Source organism: Belonocnema kinseyi, chromosome 10 (genome assembly GCF_010883055.1).
Source record: "Belonocnema kinseyi isolate 2016_QV_RU_SX_M_011 chromosome 10, B_treatae_v1, whole genome shotgun sequence".
NCBI lineage: Eukaryota > Metazoa > Arthropoda > Insecta > Hymenoptera > Cynipidae > Belonocnema > Belonocnema kinseyi.
In genome coordinates, this window is record NC_046666.1 from 92,626,277 (window position 1) to 92,638,249 (window position 11,973).

General features: G+C 32.5%; 1 protein-coding gene across 3 annotated transcripts in view; it reads left to right on the top strand.

Moving 5' to 3' along the window:
* Positions 1 to 6,748: 6,748 nt before the first annotated feature.
* The window catches only part of LOC117181573 (mitogen-activated protein kinase 1), a 36,534-nt gene continuing 31,309 nt past the window's right edge, over positions 6,749 to 11,973 (top strand). The window contains exons 1-7 of one of the 3 annotated variants that reach the window (XR_004468137.1): positions 6,749 to 6,972; positions 10,097 to 10,223; positions 10,317 to 10,427; positions 10,604 to 10,855; positions 10,934 to 11,101; positions 11,247 to 11,435; positions 11,513 to 11,648. Coding sequence is in view for 2 of the 3 variants with exons in the window: in XM_033374403.1 (XP_033230294.1) it covers positions 6,848 to 6,972; positions 10,097 to 10,223; positions 10,317 to 10,427; positions 10,604 to 10,855; positions 10,934 to 11,101; positions 11,247 to 11,435; positions 11,513 to 11,641 (1,101 nt within the window). In the remaining variant the exon portion in view is untranslated. Of the gene's footprint in view, positions 6,973 to 7,296; positions 7,343 to 10,096; positions 10,224 to 10,316; positions 10,428 to 10,603; positions 10,856 to 10,933; positions 11,102 to 11,246; positions 11,436 to 11,512; positions 11,651 to 11,973 lie in introns of those variants that run through there. The other 2 variants (XM_033374403.1, XM_033374404.1) reach the window with 2 other exon arrangements.

Genomic DNA, 11,973 nt, shown 5'->3' on the forward strand with positions numbered 1-11,973 from the left:
AATGAGCTAAATTTTAAGTTTGACGATTTTAAGGCAATTTTTTTATTTTGCAGTTTTTTTAATTTTAGGAAAAAAATCTAATTAACACAATAAATCAATTTTTAACCCAAAGTTTACTTTTTAACAAAATAAATTAATTTTCTATCAAATAATTGGTGTTTTAAAAAAATGTATAGGGTAAAGTTTCAAACAAAAATGGAATAGTACAATTTCCAGATAAAAATTGTGCTAAAAAATTGAATTGAACAAAACAAAAAAACGAATTTTCAACAAAATTGTTAAATTTTCAAGGGAAAATTAATTTTAAACAAAGTTGTTAAATTTTCGACCAATCAGGTGAATTTATATTCATATCAAGAGGCGCGCGATCTATTCAAATCATGAGAATCGTCAGCATCGAAATCTGGAAATATTAAAATCCCAATCTCCTGAATTTATTTCAAAGCAGTTAGCTGTCAGCAGATAGATATATAAATAGAATCGACGAAGTGCTCCGACCGTCAATCGTGCATCTTCGTGTTTTCAAATTCAGAAGAGGAGAAATGGGTTGCGCGCGCAACTCAGTCATTTACAGCGTCTCCTACTATATTCACACGGACATAGCCCTGTCATAGTATTGGACCGCATCTCGTTTCAGATCTGGGATCACTGCGCCTGGTGCGGAATGAAGACCGTATACATGTTGGATGAAGGTCGTAGGAGAAGCTTCTTCCAAATTATTTCTTGGACAAAACAGACATACTAGAAGCATCGTAGGTGAAAAATTGAGAAGTGAACAGTACTAAAGGACATCTGTCTCTACGGTCGGGGCAGCACTATGCCGACAGTATAAATATGTAAATAGTTGTTTGAAGGAAAACAATTGTATGTTTCATCTATATGATAAATTGTAAATGAAAAAATAAAACTTGCTGTAATTATGAATGTTTGTAAAATAGCCTGAAACACGGAAAAAGCAAAAAGTTACATGTAATTTAAACGAAATTCGTTATTTAAAAAATTGTATCAGTATGCGATAAAATGTAGAAATTTGCTCGATACAAAATGTAAATGTTCATCGTAAACGACATTTCATGTCCCAGGCATAACCCCAGGATATCCCTGGAACGTCTACGGGATATTCAAATGTCCCAAGTAGGATATAAATTAATTTTATATATTCTACTTAATTTTTTCATTATTAAGAACAAAATATTTAACCATGCGGCCTTATATTTAAACATTAATAATTAGCCTCATAATTTACTTTTTCATTTTAATTCATCTATTTCTAATCGTAGCAAACCTAAGTTCTCAGTATTTTAGTAAATTTTTTCAATTTATAAGAGTAGTTTTTACATTATCTACGGTTACAGGGAATATGAGTGAAAATAAGTATCGTTTTTATTTTAGGACAGAAAGTGTCGGTAAAGTAATACAATTTCCGTTGGGAGAAGGAATTTTTGACATAGAACGAGAATTTTTTAAAAGAACTTACAGTGGAATTTAGAAGAAAGGAGTTTAAAAAATCCCTGCTCCAAGTCAAAATTCGTCACAATTTAAAAGTTCTTTTTTTCGAAATTTAAAAAAAGAGAGTACTTCAGGAAATTTTTAGAGTAGAAATAGTGTTTTGAAAAGTAAATATTTCTAAATTATAATATGATTTTTCTATCATTTTTCGTTTAGAATTTACCTATTTTTCTTGAAAATGCAACTACTTGCGGTTGAACGTTGAACTATTTTATTGAAGAGTAATTTTATTGTTGTAAGATTCATCATATTAAATGAAAATTATTATCGTTTTAAAAATATTACTAATTTCTTTAAAATCACTTTTTAACTAAAAAAATAACTATTTCAGGATAAAATGTCCTTTTCTAGTTCAATGTTCAACAATTTGCATGTAAATTTGTTTTTCTTCATTGAAAATTCATTTATTTCGTTGACAATTCACGTATGTTGTTAAAAAATCGACTTTTCGATAGAAAATCGAGGTTTTTGTAGAAAATCAGTTTTTTCTTTGAAAGTTAATCTCCTTATTAAAAAACTCTTCTTTTTGGTTAAAAATTAAAGTATTCCAGTCAAATACCATATTCATCATTTGAGATTAAAATTAATCTTTAGGGTTAGAAATAAATTTACTTGATTGAAAAACAATCTCGTCTGTTGAAAATGATGAATTTTTCAATTTCAGTTTCATCATTTTGATTAAAATTAATTTCTTGGTTTGAAAAATGAGCTATTTGCTGTTATAGTATGGCGTGCAGCCCGGAGCTACACATTTTAATCCTATGATTTCGCACTAATAATTTTTAAAAACTTTGAACACAATAAATAACTCACTCGGCTACAAGTCCTTATCATTTAAATTGTAAATTTTACAAATCTTTCTCATAGAAATCACTTTCAATAGATAATCTACCATTTTTTCAGTCTCTTTTTTTTAATTTTGGAAGAAGGAACTTTTAAATTGTGAAGAATTTTGGCTTGCAATAGGGATTTTTAAATTCTGTTCTTCTAAATCCCAGTGTTTATATTTTCTTAATTCTCGCTCCTTGTCAGAAGGACAATTTTATTTCTTTAAAAACTCCCTTTTATAAAATAAAAACTACAATTATTTTCACTTATATGCACTGCAACTGTAGATAAAGTAAACATTAATTTAATTCCCGGTAATTTTTCGATTTTTCTTTTCCCCCGGTTTCCCGATCAAGTCCCTACCCTGATTATAAATAAATTATGTGTAAATATACATTTTTAGAGAGCGGAAATGTCTAGACGAATTAATAAAAAAGTATTATAAAACTAATGAATTATATTAGAAAAAAAAAACAATAGAAAAATATGAATACAATTCAAAGTGTTTTTTAAATACTCATCTTTCTATTAAATTTTTCTAATAACAAATAACATCTTTTCATTATGTTTTTTGGATTACTAGTTACAGCTGGTCTTATTGTTACTGAAAAATTTGTTCTTTCTTTAATATTCATTAAAAGTAACAAGTTTTTAATGAAATTTTGTATTTTTTCTGTACATAATAATGCAAAGTCAGGTCTACCTGATAGGAGCGCCATCTATTGAGTTTATTTGAACTACGATAGCCCTCCAGATGCTAAAAAAAAAGATAGAGTGGGGGCGCTGCATAGGGCTGGTCACCACGTTGTATTTAAGGTTGTACTGCAGCGAGATTTAGTATTTTCATTGTGGTACAAATGTGCCCTATCCTTTAGCATTGCATTTCAATTCCTCTGCCAACTGCCGGCGATCAAAATTAAACGGCTTTTAATTCTTATTTCAAGCGAGTTTTTTATAATTTTATAAAGATATTGCGGTCTAAATTCATGAAGCCTATTCGCGAACCATATAAATCAATAAAATTGTTTAATATCGTTCTTAAAAATATCAACAATTATACGCAAAATTCTTGGCAACGTCGCTTTCGCTGTCTCTTTTGCTCTTATGTTTACTGCTTCGATATCACTCAGAATCGTTGCTTGTATCGGTACAGCAGCGAGTGAACGATTCTGGAGTAAAAGTGCCTAATTTCGTAAATTCTCCAATTTAATCAAGTCGTAGAGAGAAAAGTTATACGGGATTAAATTGTCGAATTCACGAAATTGGGCACTTGTACTACAAACTCGTTCGCTCGCTGCTGTACCGATACAAGCAACAATTCTGAGTGATAACGAAGCAGTAAAGATAAGAGCAAAAGAGACAGCGAAAGCGACGTTGCCAAGAATTGTGCGTATAATTGTCGATATTTTTAAGAACGATATTAAACACTTTTATTGATTTATATGGTCCGCGAATAGGCTTCATGAATTTAGAATGCAATATCTTTATAAAATTATAAAAAAACTCGCTTGAAATAAGAATTAAAAGCCGTTTAATTTTGATCGCGTGCAGTTGGCAGAAGAATTGAAATGCAATGCTAAAGGATAGGGCACATTTGTATCGCATTGAAAATACTAAATCTCGCTACAGTACAACCTTAAATACAACGTGGTGACCACTCCTATGCATCGCCCCCACTCTTTCTGTTTTCTTAGCATCTGGAGGGGTGTCGCAGTTCAAATAAACCCAATAGATGGTGCTCCTATCAGGCAGGCCTGTCTTTACCTTGTTATGTATAGCAAAAATACTAAATTTCATTAAAAACTTGTTACTTTTGATGAATATCAAAGAAAGAACAAATTTTTCAGTAACAATAGGACCAGCTGTAATTAGTAATCCAAAAAAATTAATGAAAACATGTGATTTAATATTAGAAAAATTTAATAGAAAGATGAGTATTTAAAAAACAGTTTGAATTGTATTTTTTTCTATTATTTATTTTTCTAATATAATTAATTAGTTTTATAAACAACTTTAATAGTTGCATGTTTCAAATATTGATTGATAATATTACATTACTAATAATAATAGTAATAACAATATTTAAACATTGATCATTCGCCTTATAATATACTTTTTTATTAATTCGTCTAGACATTTCCGCTCTCTAAAAATATATATTTACACATAATTTATTTACAATCAGGGTAGAGACTTGATCGGGAAACCGGGGCAGACCGAGAAAAAACGAAATATTACCGGGAATTAAATTAATGTTTACTTTATCCACAGTTGCAGGGCATATAAGTGAAAATAATTAGTTTTTATTTTATAAAAGGGAGTCGGTAAAGAAATAAAATATCCCTTCGGACAAGGAATTTTTTATATGGAACGGGAATTTAAACAAAAAATAGAAACTGGGATTTAGAAGAGAAGAATTTAAAAATCCCTGTTGCAAGTCAAAATTCGACACAATTTAAAGGTTCCTTCTTCCAAAATTAAAAAAAGGGAGTGCAAAAACGGTAAAATATTCTATTAAAAGGGATTTCTATTAGAAAAATGTGTAAATTTATGTTTTTTCATTCTTAAGTAGTAAATTTATTATTGCGTTGAAAATTTTTTTAATTATGAGTTCGAAATCATAGGATTAAAATGTGTAGTTTCGGGCAGTACGTCATACTATAACATCAAATAGCCCATTTTTCAACCAAAAAATAAATTTTTTATCAAAGTGATGAATCTTCAATTTACAAAAAAAAATCATTTTAAACAGACAAGTTTGTTTTTCAATCAAGTAAATTTATTTCTAACCCAAAAGATTAATTTTAATCGAATATGATGAATATTTACCTGGAAAACTTGAATTTTCAATTGAAAAAAGAATATTTAAATAAGGAGATTAACTTTCAAAGAAAAAACTCATTTCCTACCAAAAAAGAGTCGATTTTCTACCAAAAAGTAGATTATTTAACAAAATACGTGAATTTTCAATTTAACCAGATAAATCTACCCGTGCTTCCGGACATATTGTCAGTCACATAAACTCTTTAGAACTCTACGTGCGGTCTCCTTGTAGTACTTCGTGGATTCGGTGTATTTTTAAATTGGCACGTGCCCTTACGTAACCTAAAAATACACTGGTATAACTGCTGTGAATGCCAGAGATATCCGCGTTCTGACACCACTGCCGACGAGGCCGCTGCCCGGAAATTATACACCGGGTGCAAACTATTTTTCTAAATTTCATATCTTTTTCAATTTTCAACAAAAAAAATTAGAAATTTACTAACAAATACCAAGAAATGACCAACAAACAATTTCGCGAAGAATAACTTTTGCAATTTCAACCAACAAACACGTCGAAAGTTTATCAACAAACGATTACAAAAAGAAAAATTTGATATTTCTAAATTAGAGAAAATTGGGGTACTAACTTCACATTTCACAAAGGTTTGTACAGGAACTATAGAAAGCACTAATAAACATGTCTGCCTTTTCGCGCCAAAACAAAATTACGGCTGCCGTTTAAAAAGATGTATAATGAAAGATAATAGGATTTTAATAATAATAAAGATTTTTCACTTAAATAATTTTAATATCCAATATAGTCATTCAATTTGCATAGCCTTGGGAATTATAGGATAAATTCATCCTGCTCTTAATAAATTGTCAGATAAATGTAAATAACAAACATCATTAGCCTGTAAATTAATCGCCGACTAGAGGAAGTGCGTTGATCTTAGAAAATAAGTGATTAATATTTCGAAGTTTAAACTAAAATGTAAACACCGCCAAATTTGTAGTGGCTGAAAGCTTTGAAAAGGCGGATCAGAGTCTGCTAAACATGTCATGATATTGATGAGATTTCCGAATAACTAGGTCTCTCGCGCTTTTCAGATCTGGACTTGTTTAAGAACAGGTTCAGACTTGTTAAATTGAGAAAACATATTAACAGCTATTTTGATTTATGTTCCTTTTTTCTCATTACGAGCGTCATTATGTAATGTTTTTGAAGTGAAAAGAACTGTTTCTGAGCTAAAAACGTTATTTTCCGGTATTTATCTAGCATTATTGTCTTTTCGATGGAAATTTTTACATTAAATAATGCAAATATTCATACATATTATATTAAATGTTAGAAATATATTTATTTAAAAATGAGTTGGTAAAATATAAGTTGTCTTTAGAACTAAGAAACAACAACTATTCATTATAAAATATACGCATTATTATTTTTTCTCGCCTAAAATCACAATTTACGTAATTTGTCATATTAATGTGTAATTTATAATAAGTATATATTTTAATTTCAATAATTGTTCGTTATACCAGGTTTGAATAGCGCGCCAACATCGACTAATGAGAGTCGCTGCGCCGGGCAAGCGCAGTTCCACAACATGCCAAAGTTGGGATCACTGATTTGACTGTATCATATTGTCCATTTCTAGATTGCAGAGAATTCTTGTTTCATCAAGTAACTTCCTCAAGGCTCGGCTGCTTGGGATTTCGGAGCCGCAAAGTAGTTGTTAAAATGGCGGGTGAAGTTGCAACGAATGTGAATCCAAATGCAGAAATTGTTCGCGGGCAGGTTTTCGAAGTTGGCCCACGCTATACGAATTTGGCTTATATGGGCGAAGGCGCATACGGCATGGTCGTGTAAGTTCTCTTTCAAACAACTGTTCAGTATGAAAAACATTCGCGCTCTTACTCTCCTTGCTTGACAGTCGAGGGGAAAAACGATAAACAATTCAAAGTCGCATCAGTCACTATTAAATCGTTACTTCAAATATTTATGATGGCCTCCTGTATGAGAGGTACAACATTTAATTTGATGTTCGAAAAAATAAGCATTCATCTTTTATTAATTTTGTTTATTGGCGCCACATTTGAACGCTTGTCACACCCCTTGTTATGAAATCGCTTCAGCTATGAATTTGTCATGATTCTTTATCTCTTTCCTCCAGATTATCTGATTACGGTGGTATCGTCGCATTCTTTAATAATTTGTTTCGAAGATAACACGTTTGTAAGAATTTATTATTTCTTTTCTGCTTGTACAAATACTACTAACCGATAGAGAAATATTCGCCAGTGAAATCGGCTGCTTTGTTTTATGTTACAACAAACAAGTTTTACAAACGCTAATTTGTAATATTCTTAGTTGTTAGTAATAAAGAAGTTCTGCAAAATGTTTTGATTTCATGCTTTAACATATTGCATGAAGAAAAACGATTTTGTGTGTGTGTGTGTGTGTGTGTGTGTGTGTGTGTGTGTGTGTGTGTGCATATATATATAGTCGCCAATGGAACAGACCCTCTTCTTAAAACGGTCAGGAATCACGAAGAAGTGGGCAAAGGACCGTTTCTGTACAAAGCAGCGGAGGAGGCTGCTGAAACACTCGGACTTGACTTCAGTATTAGGGGTGAGCAAAATGCATCAAATCTCATATATCTCGATTACGCACTCCTGAAAGCCCGGATTAAGAAAGCGCAAGAGAAAAACTTTCGTGAACAGCTCCTCGATAAGAGGATGCACAGTATCTTCCACAGAAATGTGAAGGATCAGTCAATGTCTTGTGAGCTAACGTTTGCTTTCCTTAAATCGGCCGGGTTGAAGTCTGGTACAGAGGGTTTCATTTTTGCATGCTAAGACGGTGTCATTTCCACCTTAACATACCGTCGCCACATTTTGAGCCAAGACATTCCCGATGATAGCTGCAGGGCGTGCCATGCACATCCCGAGCATTTAGCTCACATACTATCTAGTTGTCCAACTCATGTGGGAACGACCTACATCCAAAGGCACAATGCGGCACAAAGAGTACTTTATTACCATCTCTGTCACTCTTACGGCATTAACGTTAATATCAATCCTCTAAACGCTTCTAGGGAAATCGAGTCAATTGTCGAGAATGGGAAGTGCCGCATATACTGGAACTTCATATTCTTGACAATTGTTTCTGTTGCACACTCGAGGCCTGACATGGTTCTTCTTGACTTCGAGAAGCGAACCATGTTCGTTATCGAATTTTCGGCACCAGCTGACAAAAACATCATAGTCAAGGAGAATGAAAAGAAAGAAAGGTATAGACACCTTATAACGGAGTTGCAACGATTGTAACCGGAATATTCTGTTAAACTATTCGTCCTTATCATCGGCACTCTTGGAGGTGCCAAGCTTTCACTCGCTAATGGCCTAAAAAGCATCCCTGCGTGTCAACAATATGCTAGAACACTTGCGGGAAAAATGCAGAAGGCGGTAGTTCTTAGATCGCTCTGTGTTCTCAGGGTGCACGAAACTTTTGCCGGATCATCGTATTGATTCCGTTACAGGCTAACCACCTATCTCACGGTCGTGAGACGTGGTTGTGGCTGAAATTTTACCGCGATTTCGCTGGGAGCGGGTGCAATTTTTCAGATTAGCACCCACTCCCGGTGAAATTCTACTGTTGTCCTAACGACAAATTTGTAATATATATATATATATGTGTGTGTGTGTGTATAAATTGGCCGTTATTAAAAGGAGAATAATATGAACGTATTGAGGTTGATTTATGTATAATAACCATACTCCACCTCTAAATAATTTATAAACAAATAGGAATAATTCGAAAAATTACAATAAGATTGGTGCATCACTTTTAAAAAGGTCTCGACTGTTCGTTCAGAATTTTTGCTTCAACTTAAATCATTTTTTGTAGAAGAAAAATTCAAAATCAATAGGCGGGGCATTTAAAAAAATATATGAACTTAATTATTATTAGCATGGAATCCTTCAATTTGGAAATCTCACAATTTTGAATGTTTAATAGTTTGAAGAAAAATAATTTTTTTTCTTTAAATTTTTAATTTGACATTCTTGTACACAAAAAAATGTTGCTTTTTTTGTACTACTATGAAAGTTTCTGAATACAAAATTACTTTTTTTTTCTTTCCAATCTAATGTTCATTTCGTTTTATCCCAGTCTTCATAGTTTTTGGTAAGCTTTTCTTCCGCACGATGAATAAAATAATAAATGAGCTTCTTGGCTCGCCAAAATTAACTTAATTTCGAAAGTAGAAGCTAATAGGAAAATATAGAACCTGTTTTTCTCCATTTTTCACGAAAACTTCATTTTAGAAAAATTATTTTGCGAACTGAGAATATTTTATTTATTAATATTTACAATGTTACAAAATGAAATTATCTGAACACTCAAACAATATTATATAATTAACCGAATAACTAAACTTTTTTTTTGTCTTCGGATCTTGTTTACCAGGTGGAGCCCCGGCAATAATACTTTCTGTAATGTTTCTGTTTCATAAAATAAGTCAAATATGTTATTTTCGGTAATTTTTAAAAGTGCTCTGGGGTCATTCGAATATTTTATTTGAAAACACTATGACAACATGTAAAGAGCAATAAGTAGCCTCTGGTGTGTCTCCTTTCAAATGTTTGAGTGCCTATATAATGATTATGGAAATAAAATGATCAAATGCAGTAAAAACAACAGGCTAATAGGGTACTTGCTCAGGGAGCGTACATTAATTGCGTAAGGATTATTTTTTAAATGGTAGACCTCCTCCCTCCCCCGGAATCATAAGGCTTTATCTGTAGTTAGTGCATGTAACTTTAATATGGACGTAAGATTTTGCTGGAGACCCTCCGCCTTAAAGCCTCACGTAATTAATGCACGTTCTTTTAGGAATGAAGAGCTAACAGGACAAAATTGACTCATTTCAACCGTATTTTCCGCCATTTAATATCAATTAACTTGATGCGAATCGTTTCTTTTCAGCTCTGCATTCGACAACACAACGGAAACAAAAGTAGCTATTAAAAAAATCTCACCCTTCGAACATCAAACTTATAGCCAAAGGACTTTACGGGAAATAAAAATTCTCACCAGGTTTAAGCATGAAAATGTAAGTTCCAGATGTTGATGTAAATTATTTTTCATATAGTTGATTGTCCCAGTTTATTACTCTGTATTTATTACCCTCTATTTTTTTCTTCAGATTATAGACATAAGAGATATATTGAGGGCACCCTCTATAGATCATATGAAAGATGTGTATATTGTTCAGTGCTTGATGGAAACTGATCTTTACAAATTACTTAAAACTCAGGTGAGGTGAATCCAGTATTTAAAATTTTAATTACCTAAATGTTTCACATGCATAATAAATTTAATTAATTTCACAAGCCGTTTACATGTTATACATTGTTTACATACTTTTAATGAAAAGTGGAAAGGGAGTGAAAATTAAAATAATAATTCTATAAAAGAAAGATTTTATTTTAGGCCATTAGCAATGATCATATCTGCTATTTTCTGTACCAAATTCTCCGTGGACTTAAATACATCCACTCGGCGAACGTATTACACAGAGACCTTAAGCCCAGTAATTTACTGTTGAATACGACGTGTGACCTTAAAATCTGCGACTTTGGCCTGGCAAGAGTTGCGGATCCAGATCACAATCATGCGGGTTTTCTCACAGAGTACGTTGCGACGAGGTGGTATCGAGCGCCGGAAATTATGTTAAATTCCAAGGTAATTGATACTACAGGATCAATTTTTAGGGTAATTTTTGTCCTTTGATTTAATGTTATTCATCAACTATTCTTGCAGGGATATACGAAATCTATAGACATTTGGTCTGTGGGTTGTATTTTAGCAGAGATGCTGTCCCGACGAGCAATTTTCCCTGGAAAACATTACTTAGATCAGCTTAATCACATCTTAGGTGTTCTGGGCTCCCCATCTCCCGAAGACCTTGGCTGTATTATCAATGAAAAGGTTTGCGATTTTAAATTATTAAATTTTTTAATTACACATTTTGAATATTGACTAAAATTGTAATTCACCAAGTAATTGAGTTAATATATTTATTCATGTCTACTTATTGTTTTATCTAAAAAAATATGTTATTTTTTGTTCACAGGCTCGCAGTTATCTTCAGTCATTACCATACAAACCAAAAGTTCCATGGACGAGTCTCTTCCCAGATGCGGATCCGAAAGCATTAGATCTTCTAGACAAGATGCTAACGTTTAATCCTAATAAACGAATAGTAGTTGAAGAAGCACTGGCTCACAGTTATCTGGAGCAGTATTACGATCCGGCTGATGAGGTAACAGGCTGATTTTTCAATTAAGAAAGGAAAGAAATGAAGAACTTCCATTTATAAGATTTTTCAAATGATTCCAGCCCGTGGCCCAAGAACCGTTTAGATTCGAAATGGAACTCGATGATCTCCCAAAGGAAACTCTTAAGCAGTATATTTTCGAAGAAACTATACTGTTTCAAGAAACTCATCAGCAAACGAGTAACTCATAGTTAAAGGGTAATTATGTATTTATTTACACTTATATATGTATTTATTAGAGGTAATGTCGTTTTAAAAAAGTCGCTGAACTGGAAGGGTACTTTCGCTATCCTATCAAAGTATTTGTATTAGTCTCAGAGCCGAAGACTTTTTCAAGTTATTTTCTTCAGGAGTTTCCACTACTTTTGTCGTAAAAGAGAATATGTTAGGAACTAAAGTGAAATTTCGTAACAGACCCGGGAAGTTGGATTTTTAATTATCCTTTAAAGGTTGATAAAAATGGGTAAATGTCAAGACAATGAAATATTGTTATGTGCAGTTGGCAGATCGCGTGCTGGGGGGG